Below are 23,937 nucleotides of genomic sequence, written 5' to 3' on the forward strand. Positions count from 1 at the left end.
CTCATAGTACAAAAACAGTCCCCTATGTGGCACGCCCACACTGCATAACTGTCTCCTATATATCACAACTGTCCTCTATATATCACATCTTCTAACTGCATACACCCATACTACAGAAAGTGTACCCTGTATGTCACTCCCATACTACATAACTGTCCCCTGAATATATCGCATCCATACCACAGAAACTGCCCTCTACATATCACATCTTATAGCTACATACCCCCATACTACATAAACAATCCTCTGTATATGACACCCCCATACTACATAAACAATCCTCTATATATGTCACTCCCATACTACATTACTGTCCCCTGTATATATCACACCCATACCACAGAAACTGCCTTCTACATATCACATCTTACAGCTACATACCCCCATACTACATAAACAATCCTCTGTATATGACACCCCCATACTACATAAACAATCCTCTATATATGTCACTCCCATACTACATAACTGTCCCCTGTATATATCACCCCCATACCACAGAAACTGCCTTCTACATATCACATCTTACAGCTACATACCCCCATACTACATAAACAATCCTCTGTATATGACACCCCCATACTACATAAGCAATCCTCTATATATGTCACTCCCATACTACATAACTGTCCCCTGTATATATCACCCCCATACCACAGAAACTGCCTTCTACATATCACATCTTACAGCTACATACCCCCATACTACATAAACAATCCTCTGTATATGACACCCCCATACTACATAAGCAATCCTCTATATATGTCACTCCCATACTACATAACTGTCCCCTGTATATATCACCCCCATACCACAGAAACTGCCTTCTACATATCACATCTTACAGCTGCATACCCCCATACTACATAAACAATCCTCTATATATGACACACCCATACTACATAAACAATCCTCTATATATGACACCCCATACTACATAAACAATCCTCTATATATGACACCCCATACTACATAAACAATCCTCTATATATGACACACCCCATACTACATAAACAAACCTCTATATATGACACCCAATACTACATAAACAATCCTCTATATATGACACCCCATACTACATAAACAATCCTCTATATATGACACCCCATACTACATAAACAATCCTCTGTATATGACACCCCATACTACATAAACAATCCTCTATATATGTCACTCCCATACTACATAACTGTCCCCTGTATATATTACACCCATACCACAGAAACTGCCCTCTACATATCACATCTTATAGCTACATACCCCCATACTACATAAACAATCCTCTGTATATGACACCCCCATACTACATAAGCAATCCTCTATATATGTCACTCCCATACTACATAACTGTCCCCTATATATATCACACCCATACCACAGAAACTGCCTTCTACATATCACATCTTACAGCTTCATACCCCCATACTACATAAACAATCCTCTATATATGACACCCCATACTACATAAACAATCCTCTATATATGACACCCCATACTACATAAACAATTCTCTATATAGGACACACTCATACTACATAAACAATCCTCTATATATGTCACTCCCATACTACATAAACAATCCTCTATATATGACACCCCATACTACATAAACAATCCTCTATATATGACACCCCATACTACATAAACAATCCTCTATATATGACACCCCATACTACATAAACAATCCTCTATATATGACACCCCATACTACATAAACAATCCTCTGTATATGACACCCCATACTACATAAACAATCCTCTATATATGTCACTCCCATACTACATAACTGTCCCCTGTATATATCACACCCATACCACAGAAACTGCCCTCTACATATCACATCTTATAGCTACATACCCCCATACTACATAAACAATCCTCTGTATATGACACCCCCATACTACATAAGCAATCCTCTATATATGTCACTCCTATACTACATAACTGTCCCCTATATATATCACACCCATACCACAGAAACTGCCTTCTACATATCACATCTTACAGCTACATACCCCCATACTACATAAACAATCCTCTATATATGACACCCCATACTACATAAACAATCCTCTATATATGACACCCCATACTACATAAACAATCCTCTATATAGGACACACTCATACTACATAAACAATCCTCTATATATGTCACTCCCATACTACATAAACAATCCTCTATATATGACACCCCATACTACATAAACAATCCTCTATATATGACACCCCATACTACATAAACAATCCTCTATATAGGACACACCCATACTACATAAACAATCCTCTATATATGACACTCCCATACTACATAAACTGCCCCTATTTATCATTCCTGTACTGCATGAACTGTCCCCTGTATGTCACCCCCACTACATAGTATCACCCCCATACTATATAAACTGTCCCCTATATATTACCCCCATACTACATAAATTGGACCCTACATATCACCCTTATACTAAATAACTGCCCCTACACATCACCCATATACTACATAAACTGTCCCCTATGTATCACTGCCATAATATATAAAGTCCCCTATATATCACCCCTATACTACATAAACTGTCCTCTATATAAAACCCCCATAATACATAAACCGTCCCCTACACATCACCCCCACAACAAAGTTTCACCACCATACTATATAATCTGTCCCCTATATATCGACCTCATACTACATAGAATGTCCCCTATATACCACATCCTATATCTATGGGCCCACATGACATCGCTCTTATAGTGGGATCTCAGATTCAGTAAATTGTGGAAGTTGTATAAAGAATATCCAAGTGGATGAAAACTCTTGTCCTGACTGTTGTGATCCCATCACCTGGAAATATATTTCTCTATCGTCCTAAGTGGATGCTGGGGTTCCTGAAAGGACCATGGGGAATAGCGGCTCCGCAGGAGACAGGGCACAAAAAAGTAAAGCTTTACTAGGTCAGGTGGTGTGCACTGGCTCCTCCCCCTATGACCCTCCTCCAGACTCCAGTTAGATTTTGTGCCCGAACGAGAAGGGTGCAATCTAGGTGGCTCTCCTAAAGAGCTGCTTAGAGAAAGTTTAGTTTAGGTTTTTTTCTTTACAGTGAGTCCTGCTGGCAACAGGATCACTGCAACGTGGGACTTAGGGGGAAAGTAGTAAACTCACCTGCATGCAGAGTGGATTTGCTGCTTGGCTACTGGACACCATTAGCTCCAGAGGGATCGAACACAGGCCCAGCCGTGGAGTCCGGTCCCGGAGCCGCGCCGCCGACCCCCTTGCAGATGCTGAAGCGTGAAGAGGTCCGGAAACCGGCGGCTGAAGACTCCTCAGTCTTCATAAGGTAGCGCACAGCACTGCAGCTGTGCGCCATTTTCCTCTCAGCACACTTCACTGGGCAGTCACTGAGGGTGCAGAGCGCTGGGGGGGGGCGCTCTGAGAGGCAAATATAAACCTTATACAAGGCTAAAAATACCTCACATATAGCCCATAGGGGCTATATGGAGATATTTAACCCCTGCCTGACTGGAAAAATAGCGGGAGAAGAACCCGCCGAAAAAGGGGCGGGGCCTATCTCCTCAGCACACGGCGCCATTTTCTGTCACAGCTCCGCTGGTCAGAACGGCTCCCAGGTCTCTCCCCTGCACTGCACTACAGAAACAGGGTAAAACAGAGAGGGGGGGCACATTAATGGCTATATATATATATATATTAAAGCAGCTATAAGGGAGCACTTAATATAAGGATATCCCTTGTATATATAGCGCTTTGTGGTGTGTGCTGGCAGACTCTCCCTCTGTCTCCCCAAAAGGGCTAGTGGGTCCTGTCTTCATTAGAGCATTCCCTGTGAGTTTGCGGTGTGTGTCGGTACGTGGTGTCGACATGTATGAGGACGATATTGGTGTGGAGGCGGAGCAATTGCCAAATATGCAGATGTCACCCCCCAGGGGGTCGACACCAGAATGGATGCCTTTATTTGTGGAATTACGTGATGGTTTATCTTCCCTTAAACAGTCAGTTGAGGACATGAGGCGGCCGGACAATCAATTAATGCCTGTCCAGGCGCCTCAAACACCGTCAGGGGCTGTAAAACGCCCTTTGCCTCAGTCGGTCGACACAGACCCAGACACGGGCACTGATTCCAGTGACGACGGTAGAAATTCAAACGTATTTTCCAGTAGGGCCACACGTTATATGATTTTGGCAATGAAGGAGACGTTACATTTAGCTGATACTACAGATACCGTAAAACAGGGTATTATGTATGGTGTGAAAAAACTACAAACAGTTTTTCCTGAATCAGAAGAATTAAATGACGTGTGTGATGAAGCGTGGGTTGCTCCTGATAAAAAGTTGATAATTTCAAAAAAGTTATTGGCATTATACCCTTTCCCGCCAGAGGTTAGGGCGCGCTGGGAAACACCCCCTAAGGTGGACAAGGCGCTCACACGCTTATCCAAACAAGTGGCGTTACCCTCTCCTGAGACGGCCGCACTTAAGGATCCATCAGATAGAAAGATGGAAGTTATTCAAAAGAATATATACACACATGCAGGTGTTATACTACGACCAGCTATAGCAACTGCCTGGATGTGCAGTGCTGGAGTAGTTTGGTCAGAATCCCTGATTGAAAATATTGATACCCTAGATAGGGACAATGTTTTACTGTCGTTAGAACAAATAAAGGATGCATTTATCTATATGCGTGATGCACAGAGGGATATTTGCACACTGGCATCTCGGGTGAGTGCTATGTCCATTTCAGCCAGAAGAGCCTTATGGACACGACAGTGGACAGGCGATGCGGATTCAAAACGTCACATGGAGGTTTTGCCGTATAAAGGGGAGGAGTTATTTGGAGTTGGTCTATCAGACTTGGTGGCCACGGCTACTGCCGGGAAATCCACTTTTTTACCTCAAGTCACTCCCCAACAGAGAAAGGCACCGACCTTTCAACCGCAGCCTTTTCGCTCCTACAAAAATAAGAGAGCAAAGGGCTTGTCGTACCTGCCACGAGGCAGAGGAAGAGGGAAGAGACACCAACAGGCAGCTCCTTCCCAGGAACAGAAGCCCTCCCCGGCTCCTGCAAAAACCTCAGCATGACGCTGGGGCCTCTCAAGCGGACTCGGGGACAGTGGGGGGCCGTCTCAAAAATTACAGCGCGCAGTGGGCTCACTCGCAGGTAGACCCCTGGATCCTGCAGATAATATCTCAGGGGTACAGGTTGGAATTAGAGACGGATCCTCCTCATCGTTTCCTGAAGTCTGCCTTACCAACCGTCTCTTCCGAAAGGGAGAGGGTGTTGGAAGCCATTCACAAGCTGTACGCTCAGCAGGTGATAGTCAAAGTACCCCTATTACAACAAGGAAAGGGGTATTATTCCACTCTATTTGTGGTACCGAAGCCGGATGGCTCGGTAAGGCCTATTCTAAATCTGAAGTCCTTGAACCTCTACATAAAAAAGTTCAAGTTCAAGATGGAGTCACTCAGAGCAGTGATAGCGAACCTGGAAGAAGGGGACTTTATGGTATCCTTGGACATCAAGGATGCGTATCTACACGTTCCGATTTACCCCGCACACCAGGGGTACCTCAGGTTCATTGTTCAAAACTGTCACTATCAGTTTCAGACGCTGCCGTTCGGATTGTCCACGGCGCCTCGGGTCTTTACCAAGGTAATGGCCGAGATGATGATTCTTCTTCGAAGAAAAGGCGTATTAGTTATCCCATACTTGGACGATCTCCTAATAAGGGCAAGGTCCAGAGAACAGCTGGAGACAGCTTTAGCACTATCTCAAGAGGTGCTAAGACAACACGGGTGGATTCTGAATATTCCAAAATCCCATTTAATCCCGACAACTCGTCTGCTGTTCCTAGGAATGATTCTGGACACGGTTCAGAAAAAGGTTTTCCTTCCAGAGGAAAAAGCCAAGGAGTTATCCGATCTGGTCAGGAACCTCCTAAAACCAGGAAAAGTGTCAGTACATCAATGCACAAGAGTCCTGGGAAAAATGGTGGCTTCTTACGAAGCAATTCCATTCGGCAGATTCCATGCAAGAATATTCCAAAGGGATCTGTTGGACAAATGGTCAGGGTCGCATCTGCAGATGCACCTGCGAATAACCCTGTCACCAAAGACAAGGGTGTCACTTCTGTGGTGGTTGCAGAAGGCTCACCTATTAGAAGGCCGCAGATTCGGCATTCAGGATTGGATCCTGGTGACCACGGACGCCAGCCTGAGAGGCTGGGGAGCAGTCACACAAGGAAGAAACTTCCAGGGAGTATGGACGAGTCTGGAAAAGTCTCTTCACATAAACATTCTGGAACTAAGAGCAATCTACAATGCTCTAAGCCAGGCGGAACTTCTCCTGCAAGGAAAGCCGGTGTTGATTCAGTCGGACAACATCACGGCGGTCGCCCATGTAAACAGGCAGGGCGGCACAAGAAGCAGTAGTGCAATGGCAGAAGCTGCCAAGATTCTTCGCTGGGCGGAGAATCACGTGATAGCACTGTCAGCAGTGTTCATCCCGGGCGTGGACAACTGGGAAGCAGACTTCCTCAGCAGACACGATCTTCATCCGGGAGAGTGGGGTCTACATCCAGAAGTCTTCAACATGTTAATAGACCGTTGGGAAAGACCAATTGTAGACATGATGGCGTCTCGCCTCAACAAGAAACTGGACAAATATTGCGCCAGGTCAAGAGATCCACAGGCAATAGCTGTGGACGCACTGGTAACTCCTTGGGTGTACCAGTCAGTGTATGTGTTTCCTCCTCTGCCGCTCATACCAAAGGTATTGAAGATCATACGGCAAAGAAGAGTAAGAACAATACTAGTGGTTCCGGATTGGCCGAGAAGGACTTGGTATCCGGAACTTCAAGAGATGCTCACGGACGAACCGTGGCCTCTACCTCTGAGAAGGGACCTGCTACAGCAGGGTCCCTGTCTTTTTCAAGACTTACCGCGGCTGCGTTTGACGGCATGGCGGTTGAACGCCAGATCCTAAAAGGGAAAGGCATTCCAGAAGAAGTCATTCCTACCTTGATTAAGGCACGGAAGGAAGTCACCGTGAAACATTATCACCGCATTTGGCGAAAATATGTAGCGTGGTGCGAGGATCGGAGGGTTCCGACGGAGGAATTCCAACTGGGTCGTTTCCTACATTTCCTGCAATCAGGATTATCTATGGGTCTCAAATTGGGATCCATTAAGGTTCAAATTTCGGCCCTGTCAATATTCTTCCAAAAAGAATTGGCCTCTGTCCCTGAGGTCCAGACTTTTGTCAAGGGAGTACTGCATATACAGCCTCCTGTGGTGCCTCCGGTGGCACCGTGGGATCTAAATGTAGTTTTAGATTTCCTCAAATCCCATTGGTTTGAACCATTGAAAAAGGTGGATTTGAAATATCTCACATTGAAAGTGACTATGTTACTAGCCCTGGCCTCTGCCAGGAGAGTATCTGAATTGGCGGCTTTATCTTATAAAAGTCCTTATCTAATCTTCCATTCGGATAGGGCAGAACTGCGGACTCGTCCGCATTTTCTCCCTAAAGTGGTATCAGCATTTCATCTGAACCAACCTATTGTGGTGCCTGCGGCCACTAGCGACTTGGAGGACTCCAAGTTGTTGGACGTTGTCAGAGCCTTAAAAATATACATTGCAAGGACGGCTGGAGTCAGAAAATCTGACTCGCTGTTTATATTGTATGCACCCAACAAGTTGGGCGCACCTGCTTCTAAGCAGTCGATTGCTCGTTGGATTTGTAACACAATTCAACTTGCACATTCTGTGGCAGGCCTGCCACAGCCTAAAACTGTAAAAGCCCACTCCACAAGGAAGGTGGGCTCATCTTGGGCGGCTGCCCGAGGGGTCTCGGCATTACAACTCTGCCGAGCAGCTACGTGGTCGGGGGAGAACACGTTTGTAAAATTTTACAAATTTGATACCCTGGCAAAGGAGGACCTGGAGTTCTCTCATTCGGTGCTGCAGAGTCATCCGCACTCTCCCGCCCGTTTGGGAGCTTTGGTATAATCCCCATGGTCCTTTCAGGAACCCCAGCATCCACTTAGGACGATAGAGAAAATAAGAATTTACTTACCGATAATTCTATTTCTCGGAGTCCGTAGTGGATGCTGGGCGCCCATCCCAAGTGCGGATTATCTGCAATACTTGTACATAGTTATTGTTAACTAATTCGGGTTATTGTTAAGGAGCCATCTTTAAGAGGCCCTTTCTGTTGTCATACTGTTAACTGGGTTTAGATCACAAGTTGTACGGTGTGATTGGTGTGGCTGGTATGAGTCTTACCCGGGATTCAAAATGCCTCCCTTATTGTGTATGCTCGTCCGGGCACAGTACCTAACTGGAGTCTGGAGGAGGGTCATAGGGGGAGGAGCCAGTGCACACCACCTGACCTAGTAAAGCTTTACTTTTTTGTGCCCTGTCTCCTGCGGAGCCGCTATTCCCCATGGTCCTTTCAGGAACCCCAGCATCCACTACGGACTCCGAGAAATAGAATTATCGGTAAGTAAATTCTTATTATAACATGTAATATTCCAGAAAATATACAGACAGATACTGTGCTGCTTCTCTCGCAGAAATCCTAAACCAGCCGAGGCTTCAATTAAAGCAGAAAAATTGCGCAAGATAGTGTATATGTGAATGCTTACCACAAAATGCTCATTACTTTAGAACCAGAGATATGGGTCTAATCAGATGTTTCACAACCAGTGGTATCACATGCAATGCTGGTCAGTTCTTCCTAATGGGAAAAAAAAAAAAATCTGTAATTTCCCCCCCCAGCCATAGTCCTCAGGGCACACGAACAGTGCGTGTTTTCCAGATCTCCTTACAGAATCCCACATGAAATAATGATTAGTACCACCTGTGTATCTTTTAAAATGTATCGTTCAGTAATGAATTCATCTGAACTCCCGCATGGAGATGTGGGAAACACACACACGTTAAGGGAGGCTTATGGAAACACTGCTGTAGGAGAAATGATATAAACACAGAGAAAATGTCTACGACATAAGACTAGATATATAAGCTCATCTGTACAACTTTGGTAATAGAGTGCACTGCAAAAGCTATGTGTCTGGAAATGGAAGTAACGTAACACGATTTCACCAAAGTGCTTCTGTCGCAACGTGCACTGCAGTAATAGACATGAAACGGTACGGGAGGCTCCCAACGCGTTTCGTCACTTGACTTCATTCATACATGAAACAAATGCTGCTCTGAACAGTTGGGTGTATATATGCAAAAACAAAAAAAGTGTAAGATATCCTTTCATCTTTGTTTTCTGCAAATAAATGATAAGATCATAAATTACTAACAACCAGGCAGATGTGTTATCCTGGAGAAGGCATAAGGAAGTGATAAACCAGTGATATGTGCAAGGTGATAAACGCACTAGCCAATCAGGTCCAATATGTAAATTAACAGTTAGAAGCTGATTGGCTGGTGCATTATCACCTTGCACATATCACTGGTTTATCACTTCCTTATGCCGTCTCCAGGCTTAATACATCTGCCCCAACATATGAAGCTGTACCTCTCTGCGGTGATATTGATAAAAATCCGGGAGCACAGTAGGACTCCTGCTTGTGCAAATGTAACGTCCGCAGTTGTCTGCAGTAGCAGCGATCTGCTGGTAAATATGCCAGTCCCACAGAGCAGTGAACATAAAAGCCAAAAGGAAAAAGAAAATGCTAAATGAGTTAAACAATACTAGTAATATATGCATTAATCAACTGTCTATTAACACCAATTTCTGATATAGTAAAAATTGTATGCAATAAAAATATTTATATAAGTCTTACAGTAAGTATCTGGACATTGCTACATAATGCTAATTCATATATGGTTTTGAAAAGTATATATAGTAGATATTTAATCCAAAAGCTGATAAGAAATGAGAGCATATACGGTTAGTCTATGACCACAAGACCCAATAAATGATAACATGTTTTAATCTGCTTCCCTTTCATGCAAAAAGCGGAAAGGGAATCACCAGTCGGTTCCAGTGCAGTGTTTGCAGGCGGCCAAGTGCATTTTTGTGTATTCACACCCATACTGTACTTGCTTTCCGGCAGAATTCACTCGCTGCGCTTGTCCAGGCGCAAGAGACAAATGGAAATGACAAAGAGTGGTAAATATAAATTTGCACACTGCGTGGTTGGCATACCGACTGAAATCCATGGAAAACTCTTCAGAGGTCTCTTCACTCAGTTGGACGAATATGATATGATGGGGCAGATGTATTAACCTGGAGAAGGCATAAGGAAGTGATAAACCCGTGATCTGTGCAAGGTGATAAAGACACCAGCCAATCAGCTCCAATATGTAAATTAACAGTTAGGATCTGATTGGCTGGTGCCTTTATCACCTTGCACATATCACTGATCACTTCCTTATGCCTTTGCCAGGTTAATACATCTGCCCCTATATTCATAAAGTTTTCCACACATTGAAAAAAACACATAATGGGCCTAATTCAGACCTGATTGTAGCCGTGCAAAATTTTGCATGGCTAAGATCATCCACCCTGACATGCCGGGGGACGCCCAGCACAGGGCTAGTCCGCCCCGCACGTCTGACCCTCCCCCCGCCGTACAGGTACAAAAGCATTGCACGGCGGTGATGCTTTTGTACCTGCCAAGTGGCTCCCTACCAGCGCAGCTCCTGCGCGCTGGCAGAAGCTACCCGTCGCTCCCCAGGGTCGCAGCAGCTGCGTTTGATGTCACGCAGCCGCCGCGGCCCGCCCAACGCAGACGTGCCCGGACCACGCTCCCAAAATGGCGGCCCAACGCCGCCGGCCCGCCCCCTCCCACCGAGCGAATGCCTCTGCCTGTTAATCAGGGAGAGGCGATCGCTGGGCAGAGATGCCAATCGCATCTCTGGCATGCGCTGCGCAATGCGGCACTGACACATGCGCAGTTCAGACCTGATTGCCCGCTGTGCGAAAATGCACATTGGGGAATTAGCCTCAAGATCTCTAAAATCTGTTTAGAAAAAAGAAAAATGCAATTTCTTTCCTTAATATCCCCTAACTTTCTCCTTTTTTTACTTTGGTAGCTTTTTTGGAACTGGCCTCATCGCCGGACATGGATTTAGCAGCCCAGAGAGAACTCCCGGCCTGTTTATACTCTTTGATGACGATCGCTTTGGGTTTATATGGCTGGAACTGAAATCATTCAGCCTGTACAGCCGGATGCGGGACAAGTTTCAGAACTCCCAGCCCCCATCACTAGAGGCCTTTGAAGAGATGCTCCGAGCTATGCAACTATGGACAACCTAGAGTGTGGGTTTGGGGTGGGTTAGGGTGGGGGGGGACTGGAACTGGACAAGTCAGTATTTGCTGAAGAGTGAATGCCACAACCTTGGGAGAGCGAAACATATCAGCGCATGTACTTTTTGAGCCTTTGTGTACCAGAGGATACTGCTACGCATTGCCAATTTAAAATAGGATACATATGAATTTGAAGTGATGCTTTTAAAACGAAAACAAAAAGAATGAAGCAACCATCCTTATAATGTATATAATCAGTCTAACGTAATAATATATAAATATATTAATTTATGGTTGTGCCTAACTTATGTGTTCATAACCTGCAGTTACCAGGGCTGAGCGGCCAGGATATATTTTTGTGCATCTTTCTATAGCAGGAATAAGGAATAAGGTGGCAGATTCCTGTAATCCGGTTCTCAAACTGTGTGCCTAGGCACCCTGGGGTGCCTCAGGACACTTGCAGGGGTGCCTTGTATTGGTAGTCCAGGACCAATTCAAATTATTTATGGTCAATGTAATAGGCAAAACCAATGCTGGTGGCTGCTAATCTTAAATATGTGGACAAACAGAAGCACATCCTGTCCCCCACCACTCAATTGAACCCAAGGATGACATATAAACACAATTTACTGCATTTAATATTTCTAGGGGTGCCGTGAAAAACATTCTAATACTCTAGCGCGCCGTGATTCAAAAAAGTTCAGGAACCACGTCTGTAACCTGTAGGAAAGATAAGTATAGATAGTGTGATTGCGTTTACCATCTAAGTTTGAGTGACCTGGTAATTGTGTCTTTACTCTCGTCCGACTATGATGTGTCATTAACTCTGATTAGTACAAAAGGCCAGGAAGTCCCTTATTGCACTAGATCAATTGTGAATAAATTTGCAGGCTATAAACAATACAAAAAAAGTTTTTCCATTCATACTCCCCGCAGAACCATGTGCTGCCACAAGATGGCGCAGCTGATCAAATAATGATGTCTCAGTGTAAGTGTTTTAATGATGGGCGTATAATATTTATTTTATTATTTATTGATGATTTATAAGAACTTATCGGCAGATTTGCATCATAAGTAGATAAGTGCAATCTAAGTAAAAAATTAAAAAATAATAGGCTGAACCTTGCAAGTCTTAAAGTTTATAATCTAATAAGAAATATAACCTTAATCTAGTTTACTAGCAGAAAAAATATAGATGATAAATGAGCTTTTAAAGATCATTCTTTTCTTTTGTATTGTAAATGCTGCTCCCCTGCAAATCACTGACGCTATAGACCTCTGCTACTAGGTGCAGTAAGAGGCACTTGATAATCTGTGAAGACATAACATCCGAGACTTTAATGGTGGAACTGTGGGTTATGTAGAAAACTAAGGATAACACACATTTTTTTTTTTTTTTTTTTTCAAACTATTTTTATTATAATCTCACACCATACAGAGTAGATATACGGCATTTCGAGACATAGAATAGAATATATAGTTAGCAGTGTATAACATAATATGCATTATACATAAACCACTTGACAAGTGACAGTGAGTCATAGATTATTCAGTCTCATATAATACCAGGTAGAGATCAAAACATATTTTCAAACTTTTCTTCACATAAAACCTTTATACCCTTCCAAGAAAGGGAACATATGTATAACTAGTGATATCAGGGAATTTAAGATGTGCTTTAATTACCAAAGCGGAGCAGACTATAGATGAAAAGGGGTGGATCGAATATCAGTTCTCCGCCAGCAAAGACAAATTATTTGAAAATCCCTAAACATATACATAATACCTAAAACCTAAGAAAATAAACTAACATGTAATGCCTACTATGGGACACGGGCCGTCGATCCATCCACAGAACAATCTTCTCAAATCGGGGGTCTATATTTCCAATCAACTCGGTAGACGATTGAATATAGAAGGGAGTGGAGGAGTGGTCCAGAAAAAGGAAAGGAGAGAGGGTAAGTCAGATGTTCAAGGGGTTAGGTTGGGCTAAAGTGTGGAGGAGGTACCATGAGGTAGATTGAAAGCATTTGTCAATGGCTTGTTTAGTGTGTAAGGGGAGTGTCAAAATGTAGGTGTTCCAACATTGGAACAAGGCAGGGGTGAGCCTTTCCTTATGGATAGAGGCCTCCAGCCAGTCCATGGTGAATAGAAAAAATAGTCTAGAGGTCACCATCGAAAGATTAGGAGGTATGTTGTGGATCCACTGTTGTAGGATTGCCTTCCTGCCAGCCGCTGATAATATCATAAGCAGTTTTTTGTTAGACCTAGGGACGTCTGGCTGGTCAGTCAGATATCCGAATAATGCCCAGGAAACAGTGCAACTAAAGGATATGCCTAAGGATGTGGTTCCATAATGATGTACCTCATGCCAAAACTGTGACACCAAAGCGCAGTCCCAGAAGCAATGGAAGAGGTCGCCCCCTCCATTAGGCATTTGGTGCATTTACTGTCTTCTGAGATGCCCATCAAAGATCGGCGTTTAGGTGAGATGTATGCCCTATGGAGCATTTTATAGGCCATCTCTTGATAGGAGCTTGCAGGGATAAGTTTTAGGGTTAGTTGAAAGTGATTCAGGAGGGAGTCAGGGGTGATCGTTGAGATGTGGGAGGACCATTGGGACAGCTCTGGGAGGTCCGTGTCAGGGATAAGTTCAAGGCGAATACGTGTATAAATGGTTGATATAGAGTAGCATGTTGATTGGAGTAGTGTATCTAGAGAGTTAAGAAAGTCGTTCCCCGTCAATTTAGATAGTACATTTTTAAGATAGTGCATTGCCTGGAAATAGGCAAACTCGTGGTGGGGAGGCAGGCCATATTTTTCTCGTGCCTCTGCGAAAGACAGCGGGACGCAAGAGGAATTAAGCAAGTTGCGGATACCCAGAGAGTACCAGGCAATGAAGGGTTGTAGAGCCTCCCCCTCCTGAAACTCCAGGTTACCTATAAGGGGCAGTGAAAGTGAGTATAGATATTGAAGTTTGAGAGATTTCCTCGCCATTTTCCACGCCTGTATTATAGGGAGTAGTACCGAATTAGTGGTGATATGTAACGCCAACTTGGAGGGCTTGGCATGGAGAAGATAACTGAGGGACAAGGGAGCGCAAAGTTGAGAGTCTAGGCTGGAATCCGTGTAATAATTATTGTCTCCAAGCCAATCCATAGCGATGCGGAGGAGGCACGCAAGATTGTACTGTTTAACATCAGGTAGGTTGATTCCCCCTCTAGGTACCGTCTGGGATAATTTTTTCATGCTAATCCTTGGGCGTTTACCAGCCCAGATGTATCTGGAGATAGAGGTATTCAGAGAGGAGAAATCCGACTTGGATAATAAAAGGGGGGTCATCTGTAAAACATAAAGGAGTTCTGGGAAGCTGGCCATCTTAAATAGGTTACATCTCCCTAGCATATTAAGGGGGAGGGATTGCCAGAGACCAAGTTCGGTTCTAATCCTATGGAGGACCGGAGTGATATTAAGCCTATATAGGTGGCAGGGATGAGCAGGGAGTGCAACGCCTAGATAGACAATATGTGTATTCGCCCATTTAAAGGGAAAGGCGGTCCCCCAACCTAGTCTCGCCTGTCCATATATGGCTAGCGCCTCCGACTTACTATAATTAATGGAAAACCCTGCAAAAGAGGAAAAACGATCAATCACAGCAGTCAGCTGCGGGATCGTACGGTGAGGGTCTGACATAAAAAGGAGGTCATCTGCGAACGCCACCACCCTTAATTCCTGTGTACCCACCTCAATGCCCCTATAGTTCTTGTGTAACAGAATGTGGCGTATAAGGGGTTCCAGTGCTAAATCAAAAAGGAGGGGAGATAAAGGGCATCCTTGTCTAGTGCCTCTTTCCAACGTGAAGGATGGAGATGTCACATTGTTGACTAAGACCTGTGCCACTGGGTTATTATATAAGGTCTGTACCAAGTTGCAAAACGTTGCGCCAAATCCCTGGTGGGCGAGTACTCGAGATAGGTGAGGCCAGGCAATTTTATCAAATGCCTTCTCTGCGTCTAAATTTACAATGATGTTATTTTTGGCCTGACTGAAGCGGGTGTGGGATATCGCAGTCAGGGACGCTCGCACTCCTCGTGTGGATTGTCTACCCTTGACAAATCCCATCTGCGCGGGTGAGATAAGACGGGGTAGGTAGGCTTGCAACCTATTAGCTATGATTTTGGTCAAGATTTTAAAGTCCTGATTGAGGAGTGAAATGGGGCGATATGACCCTACCTGGGTAGGATCTTTACCCGGTTTTGCGAGCACTATAAGCTTGGCTTCGTTAAAACGAAGGGGAGTCTCCCCTGTTGTTAGGATGTGATTATATAATCGTGTTAATGTAGGGAGTATATCGGCATCTAGCATCTTATAAAATTCGGCACTGAAGCCGTCCGGGCCAGGGCTCTTTCCATTGGGGAGGGACTTAATGGTGGCCCGCACCTCATCGTCAGTTATGGGAGCATCCAGCGAGTCCCTTTCCTCTAACTCCAGCCTCGGTAACTGCGCCTCATCCAGGAATAGTTGACCATCAGTTGCGTTATCAATGTCGGCAGTATACAAGGACTTATAGAAACTCATAAAAGCCGAGCAGATGTCAGTGGGATCAGAAAGAACATCTCCAGAGCTGTGCAACGAGTCAACCCATGTTTTGTTTCGGGGCCACCTTAACCAAGTTGGCCAAGAGTCTACCGGACTTATTCCCCCACCTATGAAACCTGTTCCTGCCGTAATCATAGCTGATCTGGGCCTGTTCGGTGAGAAAGGTATCAGAAAATTTGTTTTGCCATGAGGTACGTTTCTCTATGAGTAGGACTGTCGCATTGTTTGTAAGTGCGATATGCAAGTGTGAGAGCCGCGCTAAGTTCCTGCAATTTTGTGTTGAATTTCTTACACTTAGAATTAACATAGGAAATAATATGGCCTCGAAGGACTGCCTTAGAGGCCCCCCAAAAAAGTGGAGTGTTAGATTCTTGATCCAGGTTGTCAGTAGTATAGTTATGCCAGGAGTGTTTGAGATGTAATAAGAAATCCTCTGAGTGTATGAGATTTGCTGGGAATCTCCAACATTTAGATATGTTCTGGGGCAGGGATAAATGTAGGGACAAGGTGATGGGGGCGTGGTCTGAAATAATGATGTCCTTAATTGAGGTGTGGGTGACCTTAAAGAAAAGGTGTTTAGATAAAAATAGATAGTCGATGCGAGAGCGAGTAGAGTGTGGGTGTGAATAAAAAGAATAATCTCGTTGAAGGGGATGGTGTGTACGCCAAGGGTCCAGTAGGGTAAGTTGAGAGCAAAGAGAGGAAAGCAGAGTAGAAGAGGGTCCAGGTTTTTTGGTACTCACCCCCGACCTGTCCATGGATGGATCAACGACCGTGTTGAAATCTCCCCCTAGGATTAAGTTTTGGCCGCCCCAGGACAGAACTCTCTGAAGGATATCTGCAAAAAAGAGATTGTTAGATCCAGTGGGTGCATATAAATTCAAAAAGGTATATATCACATTGTCAATGGAGACATCTAGGAGGATAAATCTGCCTTCGGGTCGATATATTTTTTAAGGATGGAGAATCGAAGATTCCTATGAAAGAGGATGGCAACCCCTCTGGTTTTATTGGTGTAAGGAGTAGATACACATTCCCCAATCCAAGGGGCTCTTAGTGACATAGGGGAATTATGCACCCAGTGTGTTTCTTGTAGGAACACGACTTGAGGGGACAAGCGAGAGAGATGGGCAGCCACCTTCTTGCGTTTAATGGGGCTATTGAGACCCTCCACATTCCAAGAAACTATATTAAAATCTAAAAGTGGGGTCGTCACCGGGGTTGAGGTCTGAGAAGCAGCATGATCAGCCATGCTATCCTACCCCCGTAGATGGAGAATAGAATATCAAAATCGTATAGGTGATATGGTGCCCCCCCCCCCCCCCCGTCCCAATGAGCAAGGAGGGGCCAACCCATGGAGGATCGAGACGCATTATCCCAGCAGGCAGAACAAGCAGACAAACAAACAGACAAAAACATCAAACTAACAAACATGAAACAATGGGAGGCGGAGCCTCCAGCATGCGCAAATAGCATGCCTATATCATATCCCGGACACTGTGTGACCTACTAATCAAGGCAACTATAAAGATAGGCAAACGTTAAGTAATGGTGGACAGTCAAGTGTCGGGGTGTGCAAAGTGGGTCTTTGCCGCCATCGGATCGTCAAAGAAGCATGGTTTTCCATTGACAAAGACCCGAAGACGGGCAGGGTATAATAGTGAGAACTTGACGTTGTCTTCAAACAGCTGCTTGCATATCGGAGCGAACTCTCTGCGCTTGTTGGCGACATGAGCGGAGAAGTCCTGGAAGATAAGCAGCCTTTCTCCCTTATAGAGGAGATTCTCTGACTTTCGGTAGTGGTCTAAGAGCTTGGCTTTATCCGCATAGTTTAGAATCCGTAAGATAACGGGTCTAGGGCGTCCAGCGGAGTCTCTGCGTTCAGGGCCAATCCTGTGTGCCCTTTCAATGGCCAATGGTGAGCCCTGAAGGTCCATACCTAATTTGTCAGGCAGCCAGTTGGATAAAAGGTCCAGCAACGCGTGGCCCCTCACCGACTCCGGGATGCCCACCACCCTCAGGTTGTTTCGACGGCTCCGATTCTCCAAATCATCGAGTTTTTCAGTGAGGCCTTTAATTTCTGTGGTCTGGGACTTTATAGTAGACTGTGCGGCTTGTAGATCATCCTCCAATGTTGAGACCCTCTGCTCAACTTCATCCAAACGGCCACTGTGTTGAGTCAGCTGGGCTAAGGTGGAATCAATGGCTTCTTTGATGCCCGCCAGTTTTTCGTCTAGGAGAGGTCCAAGAACCGCAGCAATGTCAGTGGGTTTCATCTTAGGCTGCTTAGTAGTCGTAGCGTTAGTACGTTTTCTTTGGGATCGAGATCGGGTGGTGGAGCAATCGGAGTCAGAAGAATTTCTGTGGGATGTGTCCTCGCGTGCGCCTGAAACAAGACCAGTCGAGGACATTGGAGTGGACACCAGGAACTTTTCCATATGAGGTCGCTATAAATAGATATGTAGAGTAGAAATAATGTAGGGCGCAGAGAGTAGTTTAATGAGGGTCACATCAGTGTAGGGGAGACATTGGAAAGTTACATTGCTATGAAGATAGCAGGCATGTCAAGGCGTTGCGGAGCAGATTTACAAGAAAAAACGTGTTAGAGGTGTCACAGTGTGACACACCAGAATGCCACAGCAACGTGATGTATATGTCAAAAGGCTCGAGGTGACGTGGCAGGAGCTAGACATCCACCTCGGTGAGTCTACAACTTCAGGGCACAGCAGATTGCGACAGGGTTGTTGAGGTATCACACCTGTTGTTTCAAGAGGAAATATAGTGATGACTCCCCTCTGGCTGTCAAATAGGAGACATGAGGGCAGGCAAGATTGTAGGAATAAATGTGTAGCAGCTGTAAATCGTCCAATCTAGAAGTCACCACCAGAGGGAGCCCGAGTTACAGTCTATCTCCAGCCATAAAGCAGGATGAGTGCCATGCCAACCATAAGATGGCCGCCGCCAGTCGTTGAGACCAGGGCCCTCCGGGGGTCTCCTGGCCGTCAGTGCCCGCCAGCGGGGAGGGGGATCCGTCGAACGGGGGTGCGTGAGGCGGGGGTCGGATGTCAGGCGTCCGGAGAGGCCGGGGATCGGCGAGGCAGGGCAGATAACGAAGCCCAGGCGGCGCCAACCACAAGATGGCCGCCAGCCGCCAGTCCCACGCGTCCCGGCCACTACCTCCTGCAGGCCGCCCGGTCACCGGTCCTCCGTGAGGCTCAGGGTTTGATGGGTGAAGTATCCGACCTCAGGAGCGCCGCTCAGGTGGAGGGGGAGGACCGCACAGTCGCCGCACCGGGCTCGACAAATCGACGTCCTCACCCCAAAATTGAGGCCCCGGCTTCTGGAGCAGAGGTACGCCGCAATCCGCAGGGGGCAGCGCAGGGCCCCCCCGATTCCGTAGCCTCAACCTCTGAGTGCAGGATGGTACAGCAGGGCTTAGGGGACTGTGTCTCTGTAGATGGGCCCTCAAACCCAGGTCAGGGGTTTATTTTAAAAGTATTACTGGCCGGAGCTCTGCAGGAACTCGACCTCTCTTGATGCCAGCCAGGCCACGCCCCCCACATTTTATTTTTTAAATATCTATTAGGAATTTAATGGAATTGGAAATGTCCGATATATGTTTTTATTTTGTGCCAAGTATTCTAGTAATGTTGACGACTACAGTATAGAGAGATTTGGAAACAGACTTGCTTGACTTTTAATATTTCGTATTTTTATTTCTCTCTCTTTCTCGAAAAAAAAACAAAAAAGAGACAACATTGTTGAGATGTGTTCTTATATAACTTTGCGAGAACATTGACACTTTCCTCCAATATGTGGTTTGTAATATTCACATTCGCATAGAATAACTCCCTGGTGTGTTTATCAGTAAACCTATCATCCAATCCTTTTGTTAAGAAATGGGAAATGACCACTATAAACAAAAAGGTATCAAAAACATTCACTAGGAGCCAGTGACATAACTGAGAATGCAGCCTATCCACCCACTAGAAACTAGTGGCGTCTCTGACAGTGCAGCCTATCCATTCACTAGGAGCCAGTGACATAACTGAGAATGCAGCCTATCCACCCACTAGAAACTAGTGACATCTCTGACAGTGCAGCCTATCCATTCACTAGGTGCCAGTGACATCACTGAGAATGCAGCCTATCCACCCACTAGAAACTAGTGACATCTCTGACAGTGCAGCCTATCCATTCACTAGGTGCCAGTGACATCACTGAGAATGCAGCCTATCCACCCACTAGAAACTAGTGACATCTCTGACAGTGCAGCCTATCCATTCACTAGGTGCCAGTGACATCACTGAGAATGCAGCCTATCCACCCACTAGAAACTAGTGACATCTCTGACAGTGCAGCCTATCCATTCACTAGGTGCCAGTGACATCACTGAGAATGCAGCCTATCCACCCACTAGAAACTAGTGACATCTCTGACAGTGCAGCCTATCTATTCACTAGGTGCCAGTGAGATCATGGAGAATGCAGCCTATCTACCCACTAGGAACCAGTGACATTTGACAGTGCAGCCTATCTATTCACTAGGAGACAGTGACATCACTGAGAAGGCAGCCTATCCATTCACTAGGAGCCAGTGACATAACTGAGATTGCAGCCTATCCACCCACTAGAAACTAGTGGTATCTCTGACAGTGCAACCTATCCATTCACTAGGAGACAGTGACATCACTGAGAATGCAGCCTATCCACCCACTAGAAACTAGTGACATCTCTGACAGTGCAGCCTATCCATTCACTAGGAGCTAGTGACATCACTGAGAGTGCAGCCTAGCCATTCACTAGGAATCAGTGATATCATTAAGAATGCAGCCTACTTATTCACTAGGAGCCAGTGATGTCACTGAGAGTGCAGCCTATCCATACACTAGTAACCAGTGACATCACTGACAGTGCAGCCTAACCATTCACTAGGATCCAGTGACATCACTGACAGTGCAGTCTAGCCATTCACTAGGAACCAGTGACATCACTGAAACTAAAAAGGGGAGGATTGAACTGCGCACCTTATTTTCAAACATAATGAAAGGTGCTATCATGCTGAGGCTTCTAGTACTACACAAGATAAAGACAATGCTGATGCACACTCTATGCGCTAAGAATACTGATAGTCAAAATAGTTTTGCTAAACTCTTACAATTAACATGGAGCATAAGTGAAGTTCTTAGCACAAATTTGGCCAAATATGTGGGCCCATCCACCACATCCATGTGAACTGTATTAGATGGATCCTCAACATTTCTAATACTAACACATTACATAAATGTCATCACTGAGACTGCCAGCAACGTCACCGAGACATGAAGTAGCCGCTTGCATTGTGAGCAATTATCAGGTGCACTTTAAAACCACTACAGAAAACAATGTGAAAACAAAAACCAGTCACTGATCACTCTGAGAAACGTCCCTTCCTCTCCTGGCTCTTGCTTGCATTGTTATACAGGTAAGAATCCTGTGCTCTTACGCAACTTACCTGGAGAACATACTCCAGACATGATAATGTCATAGTGATACTGTAAAGGACTAATTAGTAGCAGTATTTGTGATTTGCAGTCATTATTATTACTATTTGATTGTTAAATTGATGTTTATAACACTTGGGGAATGAGGCTCAATTTGCGACAATAGATCAGGAGTAAGTGGTCTGTGTTTCTCGGCTCCTAATAGACTATGTGGAGCTGATTAAATGAATACGATCTATTTTTTGTTTTGTTTTTAAATATCATTATTGAATTTTTTAAGTAATACATCATTTGATTCCCAACAAAAGGCTATCACAAATACAAATATACGTTAGTTAGGCAGTAAATATGAGCATGTACATATACAGTCTTGGTCAATATGAGGTTGTGGGGTGAGTAGTCACTCCAAGTCTTCAATATTATAGATTTCTATTGAAACGTCAAGTAATCTCATTCAGTCATGCCATTATTTATTATTATTATTTATTACCAGTTATTTATATAGCGCACACATATTCCGCAGCGCTTTACAGAGAATATTTGCCCATTCACTTCAGTCCCTGCCCCAGTGGAGTTTACAATCTATATTCCCTATCACATGTACACGCACACACATTCACACTAGGGTTAATATTGTGGAAGCCAATTATCCTACCAGTATATTTTAGGATTGTGGAGAGGGTCATGTTAGGAGGTATGTGTGTAAGTTTTTGTGTCCCCCCCCCCCCCCCCCCTTATTGACAAAGAAACATATGTTCAATAACATCACCACAATAATTGTGATTTTGTGGACATTTTAATTATGCACCACTTTTTATTTATGTTTTCACATTAAACAATAACATAAGGAATGTTAATAATAACTAAGAAACATTAATATGTCATGTTTGTAAACTTTCATCATAAAAAAAAAACTATGTTTTTATTCCTTTTTCCGCCTGCGTTTGTGGATTCACCAGCGGAAGTAGCTCGTCTTGTTGTTTGACGCATCCTGTCAGTAGGCATGGTTGTCTCAATGTCATGTGTGGCTGATGTTAAATTGTACAAACGAGTGGAGTACTTTCAGGTGAGCGCAGTACTGAAAATGGTGCTGCCTGGGTCCAATATAGAGGAGATAAACACTAATCTCCAAAAGGTGCTAACAGAAAATAGGTAATATAGGACCCCTGGCGCACAATATTCATAGATGCTAATTAGTACTTTTTGGTACTAAATGATTGAACCAACATGTGCAAATTTGAAATACACAAAAAACTCAATATTTTATTAAAACACAATCCCAGATTGGGTATGGTACATAATATTATATAAGATAAAAACAAAAGTGCAAGTTGGGGTGAGGTAAATGGGAACCAGGTGACTTAGTAAAAGTGCTTTTAGTACTTTGAGTCCTCCTTAAATGGAAAACAATCTCTCACCATAGTCCGTGGCTGCGGTGGGCTAGCTTAAGAAGGTAGCTGGGGTCCTAGGCTGAATAACGCGTTTCGGTCCTTTAATGGCCTTTCTCAAAGATGGATCCATCTTTGAGAAAGGCCATTAAAGGACCGAAACGCGTTATTTGGACGAGGAACAGTGAGGGGTGTATCTCGGGACAGGAGACTTCAAGCTGATATGCACAGTGCGGTGGTGCTGGGCCATTCAGCTTAGGACCCCAGCTACCTTCTTAAGCTAGCCCACCGCAGCCACGGACTATGGTGTTTTCCATTTAAGGAGGACTCAAAGCACTAAAAGCACTTTTACTAAGTCACCTGGTTCCCATTTACCTCACCCCAACTTGCACTTTTGTTTTTATCTTATTATGTACCATGCCCAATCTGGGATTGTGTTTTAATAAAATATTGAGTTTTTTGTGTATTTCAAATTTGCACATGTTGGTTCAATCATTTAGTACCAAAAAGTACTAATTAGCATCTATGAATATTGTGCGCCAGGGGTCCTATATTACCTCTTTCTTTTCTGATGTTAAATTGTGACATCAGAAACCTTTACGCAAAAAAAATGCAAATAAGTGTGTTTTTTTTGCAAAAAATGCGGATTTTTAAATCTAATCGCAAAATTTGCAAATTTGACAAGTCCACCTTTTTTTTGTAACATTAAATTAGTGTTGCAGATTTTCCGTTTGGGCGTGCTTTCGCAATTTTGCGATTGGTCGCAGTTTTTGCTAATTTGTACTTTTTACGATCCTTACTGAATTAGCCCCTTAACCTTTAATACCAATTTTAAATTAGTTTATAACAGAGAGTAGGGTCAGCATTAAAAGATTCCTGGGGTCAGTCCATCCAACATACAGATTGTGCACAATGGGCCTTGGGCCTTTCGGTATGGATTGCATCTAAGTTGACAAGCACAGGCGTTTGCGGGGTGGCGACGCGGCATTGCGGGGGCAAAAAGGGGGACGTGTCCGGGCCATTGTTGGGGTGGCCGCATGACGTCACACGCAGTTGCTGCGACGATAAACATGGCTGACCTGTGTCTTCCTTCGCAGGCAGTGGTTGACTATAGTTTGCTGCGATCGCAACCTATTCACGATGCATTCGCGATTATATTGCGAACGCAGCACTGTGTGGCCCTTAGCATG

The 23,937-nt window shown here is 44.5% G+C and overlaps 1 protein-coding gene across 2 annotated transcripts in view; it reads left to right on the forward strand.

Moving 5' to 3' along the window:
- The window catches only part of FBXO31 (F-box protein 31), a 49,111-nt gene extending 37,542 nt beyond the window's left edge, over positions 1–11,569 (forward strand). For both annotated transcript variants that reach the window (XM_063945674.1, XM_063945675.1), the window contains one exon: positions 11,065–11,569. In XM_063945674.1, the coding sequence (XP_063801744.1) occupies positions 11,065–11,287 (223 nt within the window). In that variant the 3' untranslated portion in view covers positions 11,288–11,569. The remainder of the gene's footprint in view (positions 1–11,064) is intronic.
- Positions 11,570–23,937: the final 12,368 nt, after the last annotated feature.

This window comes from Pseudophryne corroboree, chromosome 11 (assembly GCF_028390025.1).
Source record: "Pseudophryne corroboree isolate aPseCor3 chromosome 11, aPseCor3.hap2, whole genome shotgun sequence".
Lineage (NCBI taxonomy): Eukaryota > Metazoa > Chordata > Amphibia > Anura > Myobatrachidae > Pseudophryne > Pseudophryne corroboree.